Raw genomic sequence first — 23,522 nt, forward strand, 5'->3', positions numbered from 1 at the left:
GATGATTTGTGTTCAGTTTCCCTAAAGCACTAGGAGTTCTTACAGGTAACAAGCAGCAGTAGAGGGCAGCTAAATATGATCTGGAAAATTAAAAGCAGGATCATTGTTCTGCTGCACAGATACAAGGTGGTTCCCAAAGCATCTTCTCTCTGGCTTTGTCATGCTTAATTTTCAGTGGCTTAAAAGAGAGTTTTAGTTCCCTGAACAGGTGATTCTGCAGTCTCATAGGTCTCTTGAGGATGAAATGAAGAAGTATCTTCCTCTTCTGTACCTGATTGCTTTGCTCTTCTGCAGCTCTGCTTGTCCCTGACCTGTTAATTGCCTTTGAGATAGTCTGGTTTGTACTGATCCTGAAGGGAAATATTGGAGAGATGATTAGGTCATTGTTTAAACAAGTCAGCTAATTCCAGAGTGGGACACATTTTCAGGGCATGGAGGTAGGGACTGTTTTCAAGTCTTGATTTTTTGATGTTTTTGGATTGTTTGCTTTTTTCCTCAGGGTGAAAAGGGTGCAGTTAAGGGATTTGTTAATTAACCATGGCTGTCTCAGGGGTTACAGGGAATGGAGCCTTCTTTCTGTTGTTGCAATGCCTGGTGGGTTCTCTGCGCTGGTTTGGTTGGCATGTAGTTGCATTTATTTTACCTTGTCAGTCTCCTCTGATCTTATACAGAGAGCACGAGCACTCCCTGTCACCTGCACTGCCATCCTGTGCAACGGAAACAAGAGGGCTTCATCTCATGACTCGAAATAAACCCAACGATATCTTGGGTTGCTTTGTTAGGAAAAGGTGCTCCCAAACACTGGCAGTCCATCTCACATCTCAGTGATCCATTCTGAAGACTCAGGGTTATTCAGGAGTTTGGGGCTTCTAAGGTCTGTTTTTCTGTTCAAGGTTTTCTGATTCTTGCCTTTCAGTTGGTGCTTACATCTCTCTCTGCAAGATGGCACGCTTCTGTGATACTTCTTAGAAGATGAGACATGGTTTCACTGTAAGCAAAACAGAGTCTAAATTCTTTCTTGTTCTCATTCTTTCTCAGCTCACTCCATCTTGTTATCCAAACACACGCTCATCTCATGTGCATTTAACCTGTATTAGGAATGGGAATAGAAAACTTAAATGTCTCAGCATATACTTAGTCAAAAAGTATACTTAGTGTTGCCAGTGGATTACTGAAAGAAATCAGAAGCAGCTGAAAGCTTTAGAAAAGCCAGAATGAGCTCCTAGCTGTGTAGTGATTTACCTTTTTACTTCTGTGTTGCACCAGAGGCCTTAGGAGTAACAACCTGCTTTCGAAGCTGTGGTGCAAGAGTGAAGGAATTGCTTTGCCCTGAAAGTTCTCTCTCATGTGTTCATGTATTTCCAGGAACTGAGTGTTTTAGGAACCCTCGATAACATACGTATCTTGTGTATCTTTGGTTGTTTCATGCCATTCCATGTGTATATTAGGAAAGTCAAATGGTTTTAGTGCAAATAAGTACTGGTTCCCTTTTTTATTTGTTTTGCAGATGATTTCCCAGTAAGTTCTCCTTCTGTCTAACACCATGCGTGACTTAAGAGAAAAGCTGTGCAGTCAAGAGAACCCATCAAGAGTCTGAACAGTGTTGTGTCTTAAACTACTAAGCACTACTACTACTAACTGGAAATGTTTTATTGTTCCACAATCTTGCCTAAACGGGGTTGCTTGAAACTTGGGATCTAAGAAAGATAAATATGGATTGCAGACAAGTAAGGTGGATTTATCTTGTTAATATTTGTAATGCCTAGAGGCCTTGACTGAGATTGGGGGTAAAGAACAGGATATCTGTCAATTTAGTTCTGAATCTCTTCTCCCTTGAACTGTTTTCTTTTGTACTACTGCAATTGCTTCATTGACTCTTTATTTGTTCCCAGACGTTTGTCTTCTGTGGATAAGAAGAAAGGTCATTGAACAGCCAACTATAACTTCTCTCGTTGTGTGATGCCAGCTGTGAGTGTTTCTTTGGCAGTGTCTTAGCTGGTTGTTGTGAGCAATAGTTGAGGAAGCAATCAGCAAGTATACTGCCCTAGAAGTGCTACACATTGTTGGGCCTACCTCGTATCTCCCTGACTTGAGAGTTGGATGTGGATCCAGATTGGGATGCTGCCCAGGTGTACTGTGTTGCGCTGGAGCTTGAGGTGTTTGTGATGGAGCAGAGGGCTAATACAAAAAAATGCCACAGGATGCCAGATGATGCAGTCACTGCATCAGAGACGCAAGATGAAGAAAAGAGAAGATAAATGTATTGCAAGTTGCTCTGTTCTTTCTTTGTCCTTCCACACATGGCTTCCTGAAAGTAAAATTTCAGCTACTGCTAGTACTGCTGTGAAAATATGGCAGTGAGTACTGAGAGAAGGGTCTCCCTTTAGGAAGAATTTGTTTGAGCGTTGGTAATGACAGACTAGCTTGGCTTTGAGCTGGTTTGCAACTCAGCTGTAATCACTGTTTCTTCTGGTTGCTGGTCAGCAGTTGTGCATGATGCAAAGCACAGCCTTGGAGTTCCCAGGTCATCTGCTTCACAGATTGAAGCTGTTCAACTGCAAGAGCGTTTGAGTCAGTGGTGCGAATCTCCAGATGCAAGAGCACAGATGCAGGAGGGAGCAGAGACCTTATGGGACTGTCCTGTGCCTTGCTTGAGGTTTTGAACTGGATTCCACGGGTGAAAGATGGACAGCCTTGGGCACGTTTGAGTTACTCGCTATTTCTATCCTGTAGGGAGTCTGTGGTATTGAAATGTCCCTAGCTGATGTGCTGTAGGCACATGCAGTCACGTGCCTAAAAGCTTGGTTGATCTTTCTGGGGGAGAACTGATGAGATTTTAATGATACAATGAAACATATTACTCACTGCCTTGTTTGGATAAGAGGGAGATGAAGAGGATTTATGGAAAGGACAAGTCTAGAATATGGGCCGCATATTTGTGAGGGAGGAAATGTAAGAACACCCCAAGCTTGGAAGGGGGAAAGGCCTTGCCTAAGTCTTATTTGAACTTCCAGTAGCTATACAGAGGATAGTAAGAATTCACTTTGTTTTTGATTGAATCAAGCTGGTTTTTTATTTCATTCTCTATGGCTGCAACTGACTGGGCATCAGCTGGCTGTTGTGATCCACCCCTTTAAAACATTAGCTATGATTTTGGTTGCACGTACTTCTGTAAGCTCTTTCTTTTTTCTCTTCCCTTCCCTTCCCCTTTTTCTTTTTTCTTTTCAAAGGTGGCATAATTGCGCCAGTCTAGGTTACAGGGAGCTGTGAAATGTAAAGAACTATCTAAAAAAAAGTTCTGTATTCAGCAGGTAATGGATGGCTGGAAGGGAGCAGAGTCTCCTTCTGTTGCAACTCTTCTGAAACTTTATCTCTGTCTTTGCAGAATGTTTCAGGGTGGAACACCACCTTTCCGGAAACTAGTAATTTTTTATGGCTTTTTTTTCTTTTAGGATTATTCTTCTTTTTAGAGCAAAGATAACCATTGGTCTCAGTGTGTTAAAAATTAACACACTAAAATTAAATTAAAATTAAAACGTAGTGTGTTTTAATTCCTAACGTAACAGCATCATAGATAATATAAATACCTAAAGAATAGCACTGGGCACACGCCTCTCCGGAGCAGTTGCCTTCCGAGTGATTGCCCTTCCTTCGTAATGTGCTTTCACAAAGCACCACCTCTCCGGGCCTCCGTGGAGCCGGGCAGCGGCTGAAAGGAGCCAGGGCAGCGGCTGGAATGTGGCTAGGGTGGCGGCCGGACGCCCGGGCTTGACCCATCTCGCTCACTGTGCAATTCTGGAGCAACTTCACCTGTGTTAATAAAGTCAGTGACTTTGGATTCCAGTATGTAAGATAATGTTCTTCTCTTCAAGCTTCCTGTACCTAACTTTGGTGTAGTGGTCATTAACCAGGGAGGATGGTAGTGACTGCTTCTGAAAATATAAACGAGCATTGTATTTCAAAGAATTTGGTTAAATTTTGCTCTTTTTCCCTGTAGAAGGTGCAGCTACTGCAAACAGCACTGAAGACCAAGTGACACTGTTGCTCTGGAGCTGTGTTTTGGGGCCATGACCATGGCTGAGCCTGTTGGCTGGAGGAATAGGAGCAGCTGTGCACCAGTCTGCTGAGGGCTGAGCACCCAGCACCCATGCATGGGGGGAGAGCGTTGTTTAACACAAGCATTTTATGTCCCTTTCCACGAAAGGAGAGCAAGGGGGAAGATTTGGTGTTTTGCAACACGATTCTGGGGTCATTTTTGGCTTCTGGGCAGTAGATATTGAGCACAGAGTGAATGTCCTTGCATCAGTGAAAGAAATAGTCTCCTGGGCTCTGAACAGCTTCCCATTAGCAAAACTGTCTCTCTGCTGCTTTGCACCTCATCTGCGTGCAATAACTTGTGTGAGTGAGCTTTCCTTCGTGGTAACCAGGAAAACTGACACGCTCCATGACTCTTCCTGCGCTGGTGGTCTCATTAGCTTTTATATCCCTGTCTCATCTGCATCAAAACTGCAGACTGTAGGCAGAGCTTTATGCTGCAAAGTATACTGTACAGCTCCAATTCCATTTACGGTAAAAGCTACCCCCCAAAAAAAATTCTATTTGGCCTATTTTTCTATTACAAAATGTAAGAGATGCAGTCTGTATACTTGTCTTAGATGACCAGATCTAATGTAATGTTTTTTACTTACTGCATATTTTAAGTTTCACTTAATGAACAATGTTAATACCTTTATTTTTCTCCTTGCAACCACAGCATGCAGGAATATCCCTTATTAATGTAATAATTTAAATCTGAAATGGAAAACTATCACAACACTGGGAGCATACTCTTAATTCATTGATTGTGCTGGCTTGACTCCAGCAGTGTAGCTAATTATGCTCCGTCTGCATAAAATTCCCCTTGTAGCTGGTGGCTTTTGTCAGCTGCTGGCTTGAATTCCTGTGCAGTCCCTGCAGCCTGACTATGCATTTTTGATGCTAACGGAAAACTCCTAAAAATGACTAAGTAGCTCTCCTTCGTGGAAGGAAGGGCACTGGGCTCGCCGATCAGACTCGGTGCAGTGCTCTACCAGTAGTTATGTCCCGTTTCAGCAGCTGTGCGTGGTCTTCTCTGTTGATGGGTAAGGAAGACCCAAGGAAGACTTACTCCAGTCTCCTACTGGAGATGGGTAAGGAGGACTTCGTAACGCCCCGACTCAGCTTGATCCAGCAGCTCTGCACGTGCCAGGCTGCCCTGAGGCTGCTGCTCTCGCCCAGCGCTGAACGTGCAAACAGGCGAAAGTGTGTTGCTCTAATAGTGGACGCGCGCGTTGGGCTGGTTAAAGGAGGTAAGGGAGCTGCACGTTGCAGTCTCCCGAGAATCACGAGCAAGGTTTGAGTACCTGCTCGTGTTGCAAAGGTGGTGCTCTGACACTGAAAGCAGACCTGCCTGCTTTGGAAGGTATTTTCTAAGACGTTATTGAATAGCAGAGGGGATGGGAGGCAGGAGAATGGGGGAATTAATCCAGAAGTAGCAGCAGAAAAACATCAGTACTGGGACTTATATAATCAAGATAAAAACAAGCAAGCAAAAAATCTTGTATGGCACTTGTTGATTCTGGAAGTCCTAGAATAAATTTAAACTATTTATGGTAATGCTTTCTGATTATTGTAATAGCACAAGAGGAACTTCAGTTGTACTATACTGGCGACTGTTACTGTGCGATTCCTCTGTTTCCTGATGGAAAGAGGAGCTGCTAGCGATAGGTTTCCTTCACAGAAAAGAGGATTAAACCGAAACAACAGGTGGCTGCATGCCTGCTAGCGCTACAGGAGTTCCTGGTGCTCAGCGAGGATCGCATGCTTCTGCACCCCAGGCCTCCCTTCACTGAGCTCAGTGAAATACTACCGGCGACGTGTCTGTGTGTGCGAGAGGGAGCTGTTTCATTTATCAGCTACTCTAGCCTAGCATTTACTGGCTGCCTTTTCCCAGGGGATCTGCCGCGCAGTTTTTTTTTTTAGCTAGTAGAAGCTTGGTCTATTTGCTCGGATGCTTGGGGGAAAAGAATGAAGTGTGTAAGTAAGTCTGTATAGCTGGTGTAATTTGTACAGTGTAACAGCACTACCTGCGTGGCTGAGTGGGTTCTGTTTCCGTGGGGTAATCCCCAGGTTCCTCTGCAGCATGTCTGGATTTGCCATTTAGGGACAGGGTTCTCCTGTTTGTCCATGTTAAGCTTATTCCTTTCAAAAAGATCACCTGCTGAGGCTGCTACATGCTGAGGTCTCCTGCAGACCTCTAGACAGGTAGGGCTGGGAGTGAATGAAAGATGCTGTTTTGGTGCTTTTTGCCTTTAGGCACCTTCTTTATTTCTCCTCCTCTGCATGGGATGCAGATGGAGACACAGACTTGGCAGGAAAACTTTTTCACTCTTTGCCAGCCGTGAAACTCAAACTTTTTATGATTTCCTCACTCCAAGAGGAGTCGGGGACACAGTGTATGTGCTGTTCAGCTCCAAATGACCATGGTGGGCTCTGTGTACACTTACATATATTGCAGATCTGCTTCCAAATGTCTGTTCTCTGTAGGCAACAGCCTCCCACGCTGCCAAGCTTCCAGCATGACCCTTTGCATGAGAATATCAGATTCTTCCTGGCAGACGTGGTAGCACCTAACTGTACTTCTTACAGAGCTGTCTTGACCCCAGTGTTTGCCAGATAAAACCTTTCAGATCTTCAAAAGCTGTTTTGCTGAAAACCGATGCCGCGTGAGTTGGCTGCAGTGTATGCAGCTATTTATCTGTCTGCCTCCTTGCTAAGTGTTCTTCATAGAATATGTAGGGAATGTATTTCCTGGCTTCTTCAGGAATCTTACAGGCTTTTTGCTCGATGATACTTCTAAATCTCTTGCCTGGGTGGATGTTGTAATATGTACATTGTGCCTTGCGCTGCAGTAGCCAGGCTGTGCTGAAGATCTGTGCCAGTGAACAGTCAATGCGTGATGCGTGTAATTTTGCACTCTTGTGAGGGAAAGAGTAGGAGCTGGGTGTCTTGTTGCTCCCAGGCTGAGCCCTAAGAAGCTGATGAGTATAAAAATAAATAAATAAATAAAAGCTGCAGGCATGAGGCAGGAATAACTTAGGGTGACCAAAGTGAGGAGGCTGCTGGTGGCAGAGGAGTCTGCCTCCGCCAGGCTTGGGCAGCGTCTCCTGCTAGATCCGGGAGCTGCTGGCAGGAAAATACTACTGCTTGGAACAGCAGTGACCTCTTGTGGGTCGAGGAGGGCTGGTGGAGCCGGGAGCCGGCGCTGGAGTCCGGGGGTGTTATCCTCTTGTAATTACGCTTATGGCCCTAGAGCGCACGCCGTAAAGGCCGTGCAGAGCCCGCTGCTGGGCAGCAGGACTGCACCACGATAGCTGGTGCCAGCTCTGCTCCTCAGCACGTGTACGTGCTCTGAAGCTCTGATGTGGCAATGTCCTCGTTCAGGAGCAGCCCAGACTCTTCTCTCCGCTTGGCAAACCCAGAATTGGCCTTCTGGTGCCTCAGAGGAGCTGGGTAGAGTAAGATCAAGATTTTTATTTGTGAACTTTTTCCATAGAGTCTGTTTATCTCTGACAAAAGCCATCTCGTTGGTCTGGTGCAAATCAGGAGGGTAACACGGTACTGTGCAAGCAAGCCTCACGGCTGTGATACTCAGAGGTGTTGTGGGGGTCTCAGCTCCTAATAGTCATGTAAAAGGCCTGAGGCATAAAAACATTCCTGGTCAACTAAAAACTGTGCCTGAGCCCAGCTCCCTGGCCAGCTGCAAAGTCAAAATTTCTTATTGAAGCATTTTTTGCTATTGTTATGCCAGTGCAATCTATCTTACAGTTAGTGGAGGAGAACTTATGTAGGTAGCTACAGCTAACTGATGCTTTACAAGATGCAGGGGGTAGCTTGTGTGTCAAAGCTTTCTAATGATCAGTGAGATGAATTAAAAGTCAGGAAACGGTGAAATTCTCAAAGGAGACGTTTCATCTCAGATGTTTCTTTACAACAACCTGATCACTTGGATTTTGCTTCTCCCTGCCCTGAGCTAAACAGATCACTGCCTTTGACTTGTCAGGTATTTTTAGGTAGTTTCCAAATATTTCTGTTTTCTGGAGAACTGCAGATTCCACAGGACTGAAGGTAGGAATGCGTTTCTGGGCAGACAGCTGCACTGCTCCCCTGCAAATGGGAGGTAGCAATATCAAGACTACGGGAATGCAAAAGATATGCGGGGCAGTGGATGTCTTGCTCATGCAGATGTCAAGAAAAATGGAAGGTGGTGGGGACTCTAGTGAGAAGTTATCTGCCTTTTATTGCTCAGTTTTGAAGCAATAACTCTTCCTGCATGCCATGATGTTAGGTGACTTCTCTGTGTAATTTAACCATATTTACATTTTCAGAAAATAGGGAGAGGGCCAGCAAAGGATGATATGGCTGTGCTATTTATTTCTGAATGCTGAGGGTTAAAGTACTTCTCTCAGTAAAACTGGACAAACAAGAATTTGAATTTTCACTGTAACTTATTGTTGTGATTAAAACTCTCTTCTATCCAGTTCTAAAAAAGAAGTCTAAGTTGGGTCATCAAAATATATGGAAACAAACAATTACCTTGTAAGACAAAGAATTAAGCTGTCTTGTTGGACCACGTCTGCCACCAAAAACACCACCCAAAATCCTGGCTTGAAGATCAAGTGGTTTGTCTGGATGTGCGTGATAGATGGGTGGGTCTGTCTTCTTTTTTTATTTTTGTGCTATGAAAGTGGGGAGAGGGAAACAAAAGTAAAAAGCCAAGAATGTACAATAGCAACCACTAGAAACAGCCTTGACAAAGTTTTGTCTTACTGTTTTTTGGGTTAGATGGTGACTAAAAGGAGCCTGGATTAATGAGTTAATGTCAGGCTGTGTTCAGGGGAAGCACAACTTGCCCCAACTTCCTTATCCTATAAAGAACATGCCCTAAAGAAAAGGACATTGGCTCCAGAATAAATTCCTTCTAGAAGGAAAAGCCTGCCAGACAGAAGTCTAAGCCTTAAAGGTCAAAAAGGTATGTAGAAAAAAAAAATTTTAAGGAAGTAATTTTAAGACAGAGTAAAAGCCAGATGCATCAAGGTGACCAAGAGTAAATGCAACAAGCCTGGATATAGCTGGAGACTTAGTAAAGATAATTTGAGTAATAATTAAAGAAAGCTCTGAAGCTGCATCTACGACTTCTGGAGAAGCATTGGTATGACTTGCCCTCAGAGGTGGATCTCCGGAGAGGAAGCACCGTGGTGCCCGGACAGCACGGGAGGGACGGCTGCACGGTGGTCTGCGTGGGGAGCGCTCTGCGCGCGGACTCGAATGGATCCTTCGCTGCTGAGAGCTGGGAAATGATTAAGCCATTTTGTGGGGGAAGTGCCCTGAAATGATAGCAACCTCCGTGGGAACATAGGCACGTTATCGCTAGCCAAATCAAAGCTGGTTTTGCGGCGTTGTCTGTATGGAAGAGAATGAAGCATTAGGCAAGGTAGAAGCAGCTTGTAAGTTCCTTGGGAGCAAGTGCTTCCTTACCAACAGTAGGTGAATCCTCCGTCGCGTTTGCTCACGCTCTTCTGCCTCACATGGACGGCAAGGACAGCAGTGGCACCGGCCCGGCGGGGCGAGCGCCTCGGGAGGCCGGACGGACAGACGGACGGTCGCGGTGCCCGCTGTGCCTCTCTGAAACTCCCGGTACCGACCCAGAGAGCGAAGGGCGGCTCGCTCGGGCACTCCCCGCTGTGCCTTAAGACAGGGCAATAAAAAAGCCTTTTTCCCCCTGGACTGGCACCTCCTGCCCTGCTGCAGCGGGCGGTGCTGTGGGGGGTTTCTCTGCCTCCGGGGGCGTGCGGTTTGGGGGGTGTTTTGTGTTTCGGTGCGTTTGCTCAAGCTGCTCGGGGCCGCGCCCGCGCTCACATGACGGCCGGGCTGAGCCGAGCCGGGCCGAGCCGGGCCGGGCCGGCCCCCGAGCCGGGGCGGCGCCCCCGCCCGCTGCCCGCCCCGCTCCGCTCCGGCCTCCCTCGCGTCGCCTCCCCGCCCCGCAGCGCCGCCCCGGCTGCCGCCCGGCTCCGGCTCGCCCGGTGCCGCCCCGTCCCGAGCGGGCCGGGCGCCCTGGTCCCGCCGGAGCCGCTGCTGCGTCCTGGCGCCTCGCCGCGGGATGCCCGCGCCTTTGCCCCCCACGGAGCTGCACACCTCGGAGCGGGTCATCGTGCTGGTCTCCTGCGTGCTCTCCTTCCTGGGCTCCAGCCTCCTGGTTTGCACCCACGCCCTGTGGCCAGAGCTGCGGACCCGTCCGCGCCAGCTCCTGCTCTACCTCTCCCTGGCTGACCTCCTCTCCGCCCTTTCTTACTTCTACGGGGTGCTGCAAGACTTCGACAGGACCTCATGGGATTGCGTGCTGCAGGGCGCCCTGTCCACCTTCTCCAACACCAGCTCCTTCTTCTGGACCATGGCCATTGCCCTCTACCTCTATGTCACCATCGTGAGGGGCTCGACCACAGGCACGGGCTTGCTCTGCTGCTTCCACGTCGTGAGGTGGGTGCTGTCCGCCGCCCCTGCAGGCGCGCGAGGTGCGGGAACTCGCCCCTCGGCCAGGAGCCGCTGCTGCCATGCTCCGGGGCGAAGCGCTTGGATGGTTGCTCAAGTCACCTGCTCTTTCCTTAAGGATCCTGTGCCCTTCTCAAGTTCCTTTTCAACAGGGACTTTCTGTCACTTAGCCACCCAGCCCTGCCTAGCCCCTCCAGTGAAGAAATGGAGATGTGGAAAAAGTTAAAATGATTTAATTAGGATAATGTAGAAAAATCTCTTGCCGGAGACAGTGGATCTGGAAGTCCTGGCACTGCTTTCCCTCTGCAGTCTGGGCTGACATCCTAGCAGTAATATCCCCAAAATTTTGCTTGCAATGCCTGATGGCTGCTATTGAAGTTCCGTATCTGGAACCCATTTCCATAGGTTCCTGGTGTCAGTCTGGACTATATTCCCCCCCCCCCCACACCCTTCTCCAGGCAGGTTACTGTAATTCAGTCCTTCTAGGAGAATGTAGCCTGCAAGTGAGGAGGCTGCTAGGAAAGCACTCTGAAGGCTGTTTTGGCATGTTTGATTGAAAGCAAGACAAAACAGCCCACAGTGTAGCTTTATGTCTCAGTTTCTGCTACTTAGCTGATTTTCCACATCATGTTTAGTAAAAGCTTTCATTATGCAATTTGAGCTTGTGTAGTCATGTGCTACCTCCGTGCTGAGCAAAACAGGGATCCTTTAGTCCTCCGTGCTGCCAGGCTTTTATAATAAATTATATGGAGAATGATGTGTTTAAAAAAAAAAAGGCTATTGCAGCAAGCAAAATAATGAGATTTCTTTGGTCTGTTTCTCTGTCAGATATGTCTAACTGTCAACTTTTATTTTCAAACAGCATCATTTGGGAGATGATTGAATTAGAGTTGAGTCTAGATAAAAGATGAGCCATAGAAAAAACATGTAGGCTAAGTGGGAATTGAGGAGGAAACTTGGATTCCTGCCCTACCTATTTTAATTACTGCTTGATGGCAAGGTCTGCATGTGAGGGAGCCTAGGGTGCTCGCGCATGCATCTGGGCAGACCAGAATATTGTTGGTGAAGTTGAAATAAGGTGCAAGGAGACAGCACGGGGAGTTGGTTAGCTTTTTGTTTCATTTCAGGTGGACAGAGGGTTGCGCTGTGAGGGTCACAGAGAAACGGAGCGTCAGCAGAGAGCTGCCTGCTGCTTAGGGAACAGAAAAAAGGAGCCTTGACTTCTTCATGGGCTTGCTGGCTGCATCAGGCTACATCAAAGACTTGATGCAAATCTGGCCTACTTGTAATTTTCCTGTCTCTGCTAATCGCTGGCTGTGTGACCTTGGTCTGTACTTCAACTTCTCCATCTGGTTTAATACTTCTCAGCCTCATCGGATACACAGTAGGGAAAGAAACTCAGCAAGATTCATTGAAATACTCTTGGCAGTAATCTGTGCAGTCCTTTAAAACTGTAAAAAGCCTGAAAGATTGCACTGACCCTGTGAGAGGAAGGGAGTATTCTAACTAAATTTCCTCCGGGTAAATTTGCTAGGTTTTATTTTCAGTTCTTTATAGGGGGGAAAAAAAAGTAAAATAAATGTTATGATCTATTCTTGCTGGATTGTCTTGGTATTTCTCAGCTCAATTTGTTCTGTTTAAAGGGTCAAAATAGATAAATTTATTTTAAGTTATATTATTGAGATTCTGCTTCATAAATAACTCCCATTCTATGCAGAGCCAATGCTTTATGCTTCTTCCTGCCTTACAATTTGTCTGAAAAGGTGGAGAAAACAAGTGAGGACCTGTTCTCTGCCCATCCCTTCACAGCACGTCTTCCTTTTTCCTTCCCTTTGTTTTTTACTATTACCTGTCAGTCATTAAAAACAAACTCTGGACATGCTTGGAGGTATTTTTTCACTTCTCGGTGCTTAAAAGTCCGGCTGAGTATTTGTGATGTTTTTAACCTGAAAAACCTTTGATATCACACAGTAGAAATGGCAACAACTGATAGGATATTGGTACATATGGTCAAATGAACTGCAGAAAGGTGGTGAGGGGGAGACCTGTTGGGGGCGAAAGGAAAGTGGCAAAGGACAGGTGATTTGGGGGGGGGGATATAAATATAAAGTTTCCAGTATTTTTGGTATCTAAAGTTGTCTAGGTAAGAACCTGGGATTTTTTTCGCTTCACCTCGTGGTTTGCCAGCACAGTCACACCGTGACTGCTGTGTGAAGAGCCACCCTGTGAGATACTCCTGGAAGGGATTCAAGGCAGGATGGAGCTTTATCATGCCCAAGTTACCTATTTCTCACGATCGCTTACTCGTAAGAGGCAGATGTTTGTAACGATAAATACCAGGGATGTTAGTATCTTGCAGTGGATTCTCTCTTAACATTGAGTATAACCAGAGACTGTTCTTTGGCTGAACAGAGTTGGCTAAATGTATGTTGGAAGTTGGAACTTGATGTTTTCTTTTTAGGGAAACTGGAATGTCACATTAGATGAAACCTGCCAAACAGGTTGGTTTGTTCTTGATTCATGTGGTGACACATGCATCCAGAGCATGTGTTCTAGAGCTAGCTTTGTTTTGTTTTTAAAATTGTTGAGCTCATATGAGCTTTGAAAACAAGCTTACAGTTGGCTCTGAAAATACTTACGGAATTGCAAGCTGCCAGTTCTGGCATCCTGAGCATAGATTTCCAAGTTACCTCAGTTGTTCTGAATTTCTGAATATCATGTATCATTTAGCTGGATGTTTCCCTTGCTATGAATATAGCTGATCCGAACTTAAGGTCAGGAATGGACTGGATCCCAACCTGAGATGGCTTCTCACTTCGTTTTTGGTAGTCCACCTGTGAAATGTTTGCATTTCGTGATCAGGCTCTGCAGACACATAAGCACACAGTGTATGCGTTCATGGAGTACTTGAGGATCCCCACACTGACTCATTTAAATCTTTGTGTATTTTGTCCTTTTGAGGAACCATCCTACAGAATTACACTATATTTGGAATTCAGAGTGAAATTTCTACCTCTTTGTGATATCCTGGATCTTTTTTATTCCATCCTTCAGGTATGCATTGGTTATTGTGGACCTTCAGCAGAAAGGCTCTGATTGTCTAAGCTGAGGAGCGTTCCCAAGCCAGCAAGTGAACCTTGCTAGGCTGTGTGTCTACCTTGCTTTTTGCTTCTGTATCTTGTTGGAAACAAAAATGAGGCTGACTAATGATTCTTCCATTTCTCCTGTCTGTATAGGTATGAACCTTTGATACTTTCCAGTCTTTGGGAATCTTATCTGTCCCCCAGGAGTCCTTAAATCTAATAGCTAATCTCAGTTTTCCCTTCTAGATTTCTAAAATATTTTTAAATAGGTTGGAGCTGGAGATCACTGAAATGCCTGATTACTCTTTTGACTCTAACTTCAAGTTTCTAATCCTTTGTCTCTGGTGTTAGTCGCAATAGCCATCTGATCACAATTCACTATTTTGGTGAAAATTGAAGTGTAAATGAAGCTCTGTCGTATGTAACAGATTTCTTCCATTACTAGTAAGAACCTTGAAAAACATTTTTTTCCCTTTTGTTTCTCCCGCAGTCTATTCCTTAGTAGCTGTTAGTTCGTGCTGTGGCCTTGCTTACTGTGCCCATGTGTACGCATGCTGTTCTTTATGTTCATTGCTGGTAATTTGACCCAGTTCTATCTTCTTGTATGATTCTCTTTCAGTTTTAGGTCACTGTGGAGATCATTATTTAGGCAAATTAGTTTCTTAATACAGTTCCTGCTTTTTCTTGTTATTGGACTAGTTTGTGCTTATGCCCTCTAATATGGTTTCTTTAAGGAAGTGCCAGCTCTCTTGAATGCTTATCCTTACCTTACTGGTTAGTCCTTTGAAGTGTTTGGAGATTTGAATCTCTTTGATTCTCAGCATATTTCTGAGATCTAACATCATGGGATTATTTCTGATTTTAAGTTGGTCTTTGGAACTTGACAAGAGAGACTTGAGAGTTTGAGGGATGTGAAACTGATTTTAGGAGGAGAGTCCGTCTTGTATTTTCTGAATGCAGCTGCTCAAAGCTGCCTGCAAAGATGAGTGTGAACCAGGAAGGTGATGAGCAATACAATATTGGCTTTGTTTTCTTTGCATATGGAAAGACCAGGGGGATTTTGCTAGAAGCTTGGTCTGTGTTTGCCCTGAAGCACGCGCCTCATTTATTGAGGAACTGTCCCTTGTCCCTCTACAGCCTTCTTGGGACCGTTTTCTGAGGACGAATATGGAAGGGGCAGATGATGCTTTTGGATGCATTCAGGCCAGCATTTTGGCCTTGGAGTGATCCATGAGCAGTATGTCATGGGTTAGGATAGACCTGTAAGGTGCTGGGTATTAGCAGCACCCAGGAAGGGGCTGTGTATTTTGTGTTTGGGTTAGTGGAATTTTTCAGTTCTTGTGCGTAGATTTTTTGTGGGCAGCCCAAGCTGTTGAGTGGCTTAATTTGTGTGTGTCAGCACAGTTATCTTACTTCTAGAAAACTTCACAATATTTGCCTCTGCTGTCAAGAGAGAAGCCAGAATCAAAACACTGGCTCCAAATTACATGAATCTGGCTCATCTCTACTTTCTTAGTTTGTTGTCATTACTGTCAGTGCTTTTCCTTTGAAAGAAACCTTCCCCTTGTTGTCCTTCAGAGGAGACCCTCTTGGTCCAAAGTACTGACTACACTTCATTTTTTTTTTAATTAAAGACTAATGGAATAAAATTGTGGGGTTTTTGGACTAGGTATTGATGTCCTGACTGAAAAATGCCTTCTCAAGCAAGCATTTTCCTTGGGGTGCAGATGAATAGACTGAGCATGTTCTTGGCTTAACTTCGCTCTTTGTTTTCTTTCCTCAGCTGGGGAGTCCCCCTTGGCATTACGGTGGCTGCTGTTGCTCTGAAGAAGATCGGCTATGATGCCTCCAATGTTTCTGTCGGCTGGTGTTGGGTCAACTTGGATGCAGAGGATCGAGTACTGTGGATGCTGTTGACAGGGAAAGTTTGGGAGATATTGGCCTATGTGACTTTACCGGTGCTCTACATCCTCATCAAGAAGCACATTAATAGAGCAGTGAGTACTCTGCCGCTTCCCACTTAGGTTACAATCTTGCTATGTGATTATATTCTCCTGTGCTGTGGAGCATATTAGGAGCTACACATGCAGGAATTGCTTCATATGCTGCTGAAGTGCATCCACCATTGGGAGAAGCAGTGCAGCATTGTTTCACAATGATTTAGCCCAAGAAGAAAAAAAAAAGCCTTTTGAAAGCTTAAGGGGGTTTTGGGATGTATATGAGTGAAAAGTAAATTCTAGCGTACGAATTGAAACAGGATATAAAGGACAAAATTTGCTTTAATCAGTCTTTTACAGTTCCACTTGTACCAGGACTGAGTTTGGTTTCTGGACTTGTCTACCCTCAGTCATTTGAGGCTCTCTAATGATTGCTTGCATTCATGAGTGCTGTTCTGTACTAGCAGCATAAATCCCCACTTGGGAGCCTTAGCACTGTAGTATTAGGCTCCATATGCGTACGCAAAACCAAAAGACACCCTGCCCTAGGGGTTTTCAGACTTCAGAGGTGCATTTGCTGTTACGACTTGTGAACACAAAGAATCCAGGGATCTGGGACAATATTTGCATAGTAAAGAAATAAAATCTTTATTGTAAGAGTGGCAGAAGGAACTACATCCTGATTTTTTTCCTGCAACTTGCATTAAAAAAGAAAAAATTTGATAAATCTCCTTTTGGAGAATGCTGCCATTGCCAGCCTGCTGCTTGTGGTGAAACTATTGCAGTAATTCAGGGATAAGCACACGTCTGGTTAGGGCAGGATGCCACAGATGAGATGGAAGTAGAAACAGTTTTGACCTCTTGTGAATACTGGAGCGCCAGTCCAAGTGGTCTTGAGGAAAGGGATTTGGGAAGGGCTTGCTGGTGTCTGTCACCAGTCATCCGATGTAAATTAAACAGGACTCTGTGTTCCCTCAGCTGTCAAAGATAGCAACGTGATGGTCTGAAAACTTGATCTCCCATCTGGTCAGGCATTTAGCCTTGTGCTGTGCTCCACGGGCTCTCGGGAACTCTGCTCTCCCTTTCACACTCCCAGCCCTGGTCCTTCTTGGGGAGCAGTGCTGAGAGCAGGCAGTTGTCACTTGTGGTTCCCATAATTGGGGTCTGAGGGCTGGAGCAACAGGGCCTTCTAGACTGGAGAAGCTCCCCCTGTCATCACTGGGGATTTTGCCAAGCCCGGTAGCCTGCCCATGGAGCTTCTTTCCTGGTAGGAGGTCTCCCACTCCCAAGAAAGAGCAATGAACAGGCAGGGCTGGTTTGGGGGCTGTATTAACAGCTGAAGTGGAAGTTGCAGCAGTGGCTCCTGCACGGTCTGAGAGGCAGGTGGGCACATGAGAGCAGCTGTTCTGGAGCAGCTGGGCAGGGTGCATACAAGGGACTTTCCAAACAGAAGAGACTTAGTGGGGTTGGGTGGGAAGATGCGTCACCAGCCCTTAGAGGGGTTTGACCCTGGCCACTGTGCAATGCTGTCACACAGCTCTGTTCTGGAGGAGCTGAGGTGGCGGGACTGGGAGTACTGGAGTAAATGAGCACTGTGCAGGAAAGCTGTACAAGTTGTGCAGCCCCAATGGAAGGAAGAAAAGCTTTCAGTGGTCAGCTATCCTGAGATACATCCCTTTGCCCATATTGACATTCATCATCGTGTGGCCCAGCAGCTGCTGCATGTGCTTGGACTTTCTTTCCCCCATCCTCAAATCTGAATGCATCCAGCAGCTTCCAGCTCTGCACAGAACTCTCACTACGTACACAGAAAGAGCAGTAAATGGCTCTAAGGATGTAGATACTGTTTCAAAAAAAGGTTTAAGGTTGAATACAAATACCTGGTCAGGTGGAGTGTAGCTCAAAAGATCTCAAAGAGATGTGGGAAGAGATGTATGAAGGTAAGAACATCAGACATCAAGGCCTTCCTAAGGCCAAACCCTCAGCCATGGAATTACAAAATGGTAAATTCAGCAATTGGCCAGGTCATTTGACCAGCAAACTTATCTTGTGGAACAGTTTGTGTGTGTTGGGTTTTTTTAATTATTTTAACAAAATATATAACAGGGTTCCTTGGCACTGCATAGCAATGTAGGTTTATATAACAGTTTAATGGAGCACTGAGAAGGGCCAGATATCCTTGACTTCATCAGAAATGTTTGCGTTAGTAAGGGTAGAATGTGACTGATGATCTGTGCTCCATAGCTGCATCTCACATCTCTTAACATCTCACAAGATGTAAAGAATTGGTTTGATTCGGAAATAATCCATGGAGCTGAATTTTCAGTGTGTGCAGTTTTTTGTTCGCTTTCTCTCTCGATTTATTTTGTTTTATTTTATTTTTCCTCTCCCCCTCTATGGAAGCATGCAGCACTGTCAGAGTATCGCCCCATCCTCTCGAGAGCACCTGCGCTTCAGCCTCGGACTTCCATAGCGGATAAGAAGTTGATTCTCATCCCTGTCATCTTCATCATCCTACGCATCTGGAGCACTGTGCGTTTCATTCTGACACTCTGCAACTCCCCTGCAGTGCAAAATTCAGTCCTTGTTGTCCTACATGTAAGTATTTGCACAGTACCGCATTAGAAACAAGTCCAGGAGAAGATAAAGCCTGTTGCTCTAAGCATCACTTCTGTGCCTGGATGCAGCGTGTAAACCACATGCACCTTTCGTGCGGGTTGCGAGAGCACCTGCTCCCCCACGTCCGGCATCTACTGGGATGCCCAGTAAGAGCTATTTCAGCAGCATCTGGTGGTCAGGGATGGGAATCGCAGCAGAGGCGTCAGGTCACGCCGGCTGCGGAAGGACGGGCAGGCTCAGGCCAGAAGCGCTGGATGCCTGCTCTCCAGCGGGGCTGCTGGCAGGCAGGACAGCCTGCGACTCGCTCAGACCACCTCCCTGTCTGCTGGGGCATCGCGCTACGGGAAAGGCAGCGCAGCTTACAGGAGCCGTCTGCTTTGCTTTTGAGTGCGGTGTTGACTTTCCCAATCGGCTTTTCTCGCGCGAGTGGAATTGCTGCCTGTTGCGCGGTTGTCTGTGTGCCCTGACATGATTTTTGCTCTTCTCTGGCATGGAGGGTGGCCGTGGGAACGGCACTGGCTAACTCTTCTCTTGCCCTCACAGGGAATTGGCAACACGTTCCAAGGAGGCGCCAACTGTATTATGTTCGTGCTCTGTACACGGGTGGTCCGGGCTCGGCTGTTCTCCTGCATTTGCTGTTGCCACTACGATAGCTTGAGTTGGCCTTTGCAGAGGTCCAGCACTGACCAGCAGCACCCAGAGCCCTGCAAGAACAGCTGTGTGCCAGACTCCAAGCAAACAAGACCTCTGCTTTCCAGCACCTGAGCCTCAACTCCCCACACCTCAGTGCTGATCTCATCTTTCTTGGTAAAGGCATGGCGTGAGTCCTTCCTCCCGCCCTGCCTGGGCGCAGGCTGGTGGTCTGATATGAGGGGTGGGGAACAGCTCTCAGGAGGCAGTTGTGGAGGAGGGGAAAAATACCCTGATTTTCCTGAGCGGTAGGTTGCTGCTGCTGCAAGGCTTCCCTGTCTGACTCGGTAGCCCCTGCATGCCAGAGGGCTGCTTTGGGTCAAAAGCATTTGTAGGAGTGATCCAGCACCTTTCCTGTGAGCTAGGGGAGCGTCTGTTACTCTGGTCTGTAAGATGAGGAAACAGACTGCAGTGGCGTCCTGCCCGCACGGGCGGGAGGCCAGGGAAGCCATGCTCTAGTCTCTAGATGTGCGGTTGCTTAGGCTGCTAGGTAGCGCCCAGGGAGAACTGAAGAGGAGGAACTGGTGGTTCCAAATAATCTCTCTCTGTGTGTGGTACTTTATATTTGTTCTGTACTTCGTGTTTCAGATATATTTAATGCCACAAGTAGTCCTCATAGGGTAGTGCAACTCCTGCTGCTGCACAAAGAAGGGAAATGGAGAGTAAATGATTCATCCAAGCTTATGTAGAAAAGATGTAGGAACAAAAGCTTGACAGCAGCTTTTCAAGGTTTTGGGTATGAGATCAGACACTGGATAAAACCCTTGCATAAACAAGTAGAACAAGGCATCTTGTTTCCTTAAGCTTGACCTCGTGAAGGATAGCTACAAAACGCGCAGCAGTGTCAAGAGTTGATTCGTTCAAGATCACTTGGGTTTAGGGTGCTGTGTAGGCTTCTGCTTGTGGAACAGATGTTGTAGCACTCTCTTATTTAACGGTGTGTAGCCCAGAGAGCTAAAAGCCCGGAGCAGCTGTCCTGGCTGCTTAGAACAGTGCAGATTGCTGTGTGCTGGGAACTGCAGTCTCCTCAGAAAGAGTACGAAGCCCTCGACTTCTGCAGCCGCTCTGCAAGTCACTCTGTGTCGGAGGGCTGAGGAAGGTGGCAAGCCTCTCTGGGTCATGCGGCACAGCAGGGGTTAAGGATCCAAGGGAGAAAGCTGTTAGGTGTGGTAGGTCTCACACATACTTGTCCTCCCTGACCACAAAGCCTGAAAAAACAAAGAGGACTTTTTAGCCAGTTGGCAATTCTTTTTCATTTGTATGACCAGCTTTTGCTAAAAGAAAAGGAGATTTCCTGAGGAGAACAGGAGGCCTGGGGAGAGGGTACAGCTGTCAGACTCCCACAGCTCCAAGCACTCGACTGTTCAAAACCCACTCGTATTCGTTCGACTAAAATTAAACTAACACCATGTAAAACAGCCGAATGATGTAGTGATCTCATGGGACTGGGCAGAGAGGAGTCCTGTTACTTTCTTAAGTGAAGACTTGGAATTAAGTCCTCTTACACACAGAGGACTGTAAATGTGGGAAGGTGGAGTCCTCAAGAACTCGTTAGCCCATTTCAAGGGGCTGGAGAGGGACTCAACTATTTAGCATCCCAAGAACCTTTGAATAGTAGGTGCAAGCATCTTTTATCTCTGACACAGATGACTTCAAGAAGTTTTTCTTCTATTAAATAGGGTTTTAAAACATCAAACAGCTAAGTAGCAACACTGGTAGCTCAACTTCATGTTGATCCTGTGAGGCTTGGAAAGAGGAGCTGTGTTAAAATCTTCCATTGTAGAAAAGTTGGGTAGTAAATCTTAAGAGAATTAAAATTTTGCTATGTTCAGTTCTTTAGAGCCAAGCCTGAAGAGAGGAAGTAAAGTTGTAAAGTTGTCACTTGGTAACTTAGTATTAAAAAAAAAAATGTTCTCAATTCCCCTTTTTGCATAACAGCAGAGCTCTGAGAAATGCTTTTGGAGGAACATGCAGCTCAATCGAGCTCCAGGGATTTGGGGAAGCAAGCTGGTTTGTAAAGGCCAGATATTGGCAATAGCACCTGTGCTGAGACAAGTGGAAAATCTCTGTTTATGGAAATCTTGAAGTAGGCAAGCCTGGAGAAAGGAAAACAGCCAATAGAGAAGATCATAAGTCTTTAATGCCTCATACTGAAGCTGGCCACAGCCTACATGTAAACAGGGATGAGATAATGAGGTTGCCTGGGCGAGCAAGGGTCCAAGCTGGTGTGCAAACCGCTTGGCTGCTCTGGGCAGGTCCCTTCAGGTTTGTCTGCGTTATATTTTGAGCAGGTGCAGGATCGTCCTGAAGTCCCACAGAGGGAGCTAGAGCCTGGGGAAAAGCTCTGCTGGAGTGACTGAGTGAGCAGATGATGTCCCCGCTCCTCCTTGGCCTTCAGATCCCAGCTGCTGAAGTCTTGAACTTTGCCAAAGGCCTTCTGGAAGATACTGTTTGGTGACACCCCAACTTCCCAATTTTCTTCCCTCTCCTTCCTGTCTATCTTCACCATAAGAAATTGTTCGGAATTTTACTTTTCTGTCCAATGAGGTGTTCTTGTGAGATCTGGGGAGAGTAAATACCATGGTGACCGGAAAAATTTAGCTGCTATGTAGGACTGTCCTCGGTGTGGATTTGAGTCCTGGTGCAAGAAGTCTTCCAGGGGGCTCTGGACTGGCTCCTGTTCTTCACTTGAATGTGCACGGTAGTCTGCACATGTTTCCTGGCAGGGATGGATGATTCATCTTAATGTTTTGCTCCTCCTCCTTGGTGGTTGAGGGGTCCTCATCATCAGCGTATGTGGTGGCAGCATGCTTATTGCCTCCTGGGGAAATCTGAACTCTGTGGACTGTTGGTGCTGAGGGATGTGTAGGTATACCGGGGCAGCCGCTGCCATCAGCGAGGTGGTGCCTCACGTGTGCTCTGAACTTCTGTCCTCTGCTGAAGCACAAGCTGTGGGGTCTGGTGCCTCCCCAGGAGCATTAAATTGGAGCTGGAGAGGGGATGTTTTTGTTGGCTTGCTGTTTGGAAATAACTGTTTTACCTTGTTTACAGCTACTCGCTCTGGTTGTTTTTAAATTAATTATTTTCTGCAACTTTGACAAAATAAAGCTTTCTTTCTTTACTGAGATATTGTTTTTCAAGCATGTTGTGATGGGCCTGTCAGCACCTTGAGATCAGAGACTGTTGCAAGATCTTCAGGTTTCATGTGTGTCTGTAAGTGCAGGAAAAATTTTGACTTTTGAAGGCGTGTGTAGGAAGGCAAATCTGTAGCTATTTTTAGATGAGTTTCCCTTCCTAATTTTTTTATGTGCATGAAAGTATAAACATGCATAAACATGTAAACTTTTCATCAGTTTGAACAACCTCTTCACCTGTATGTATTGTATTTAATTCCCACTGGCCTATTGCTGTGAACCAAAAAGACCTGTGAGAAATGAGTGTGTGGGTCTTGTTTCCCTTAGCTTCAGTTTGCCTTGTGGAGGGTGGGTCTCAAATACGTGAGATGACAAATGTGTATTCATGAGTTTACAAACTACTTTCTCCAGGTGAGGTCAGGTTGTAAGATAGGTAGGAATTATGTTGGCATGGCAAGCTGGTGGCTTCCCAGGATTTCCCAGTTGAAAAAATATGTGTATTTTGGGGGGTGGGGAAAACCCTGAGGTAAGTAACCTCGCCTTTGGGCAGGCTAACAGTTGAGTAACTCTTCTGAAGTTGCCATGTGATTCCAGCCTGTGAATGAACTTTACTCAGCATAGGTTAAAATTTTGCCAGCCGTCTTCAACAGCTGGAAGCAGTTGAGACCCCTGGTGCAATAAGCGGTGCTGGACCTTGGCTCTGCTCACAACTGATTGAGCAAGTGTCTGTTACTCGGGTTGCACAATGCTTCCCATCTGGGATATCTGCTGCTCTGTGGTTTGTAACTGTGTCCCAAATTTAACTCGTTGACCTGAAAATGTTCTCTGCTGGAGGTCTGCCACAGGGCAGGAGAGAAAAGGAGTCCAGATGCTATAGAGAATAGGCGGCGGGAGAAATGTTTGTTCTGCTGCGTTTATTGATGTCTCCTTGCAGTGTTCTGGCTGCTCTGGCAGGGGGACTTGCAGTGTGTGTTTTGTGTCAGTACTCTGCCTTCTGGCTGCATTACAAGCCTTTGAAGAAAATTAGTTTGCCTGTCAAGGATTGTCCTTCAGTTTTGCTATCCTAAATGTTGCCATCCCTGAACATGCCCTTGTCCTTTGGAGCTCAAATGCTCAGCGTGCTCCTGCCTGTGTACTAGGAGTTAATGTTGGAAGGAAGAGCTGTGTGCGTTGTTTTTCAGTAGCTTTCTTGGAGTCTTTGGAGTTCAGAGACAAACATTTTGAGTATATCAAGAGGGAAAGAGTTGGATGTGTGGGTAGGGTGACAGCTCACTAATATAGACTATAATAATGGAGCCTGGAGAAAGAAAAGCTAGGGCTGCAAAGAAGAGGAGCTCCTTAATCACTAGTATGTGCATCTACTGATACTGATTTGGTCATTGCAAAATCCCATTCTCCCCTTGCCCCTTTTTTTCTCTCCTCCCTCCCCTGTGATCTCTGATTCTGGGAGTGAACCAGAGTTCTGTAGCACAGGAGGATTTGGGCAATACCTG

At 46.2% G+C, this 23,522-nt stretch overlaps 1 protein-coding gene across 1 annotated transcript; it reads left to right on the plus strand.

The window, feature by feature from the left end:
- The first annotated feature begins 10,101 nt into the window (after positions 1 to 10,101).
- On the plus strand, positions 10,102 to 21,953 carry GPR157 (G protein-coupled receptor 157). The gene is made up of 5 exons (XM_062593466.1): positions 10,102 to 10,554; positions 15,433 to 15,646; positions 17,990 to 18,184; positions 18,749 to 19,012; positions 21,187 to 21,953. The coding sequence occupies exons 1-4, from the start codon at positions 10,178 to 10,180 to the stop codon at positions 18,968 to 18,970; spliced, it is 1,008 nt and encodes a 335-aa protein (XP_062449450.1). The 5' UTR covers positions 10,102 to 10,177; the 3' UTR covers positions 18,971 to 19,012; positions 21,187 to 21,953.
- Positions 21,954 to 23,522: the final 1,569 nt, after the last annotated feature.

This window comes from Rhea pennata, chromosome 22 (assembly GCF_028389875.1).
Source record: "Rhea pennata isolate bPtePen1 chromosome 22, bPtePen1.pri, whole genome shotgun sequence".
Taxonomy (NCBI): Eukaryota; Metazoa; Chordata; class Aves; order Rheiformes; family Rheidae; genus Rhea; species Rhea pennata.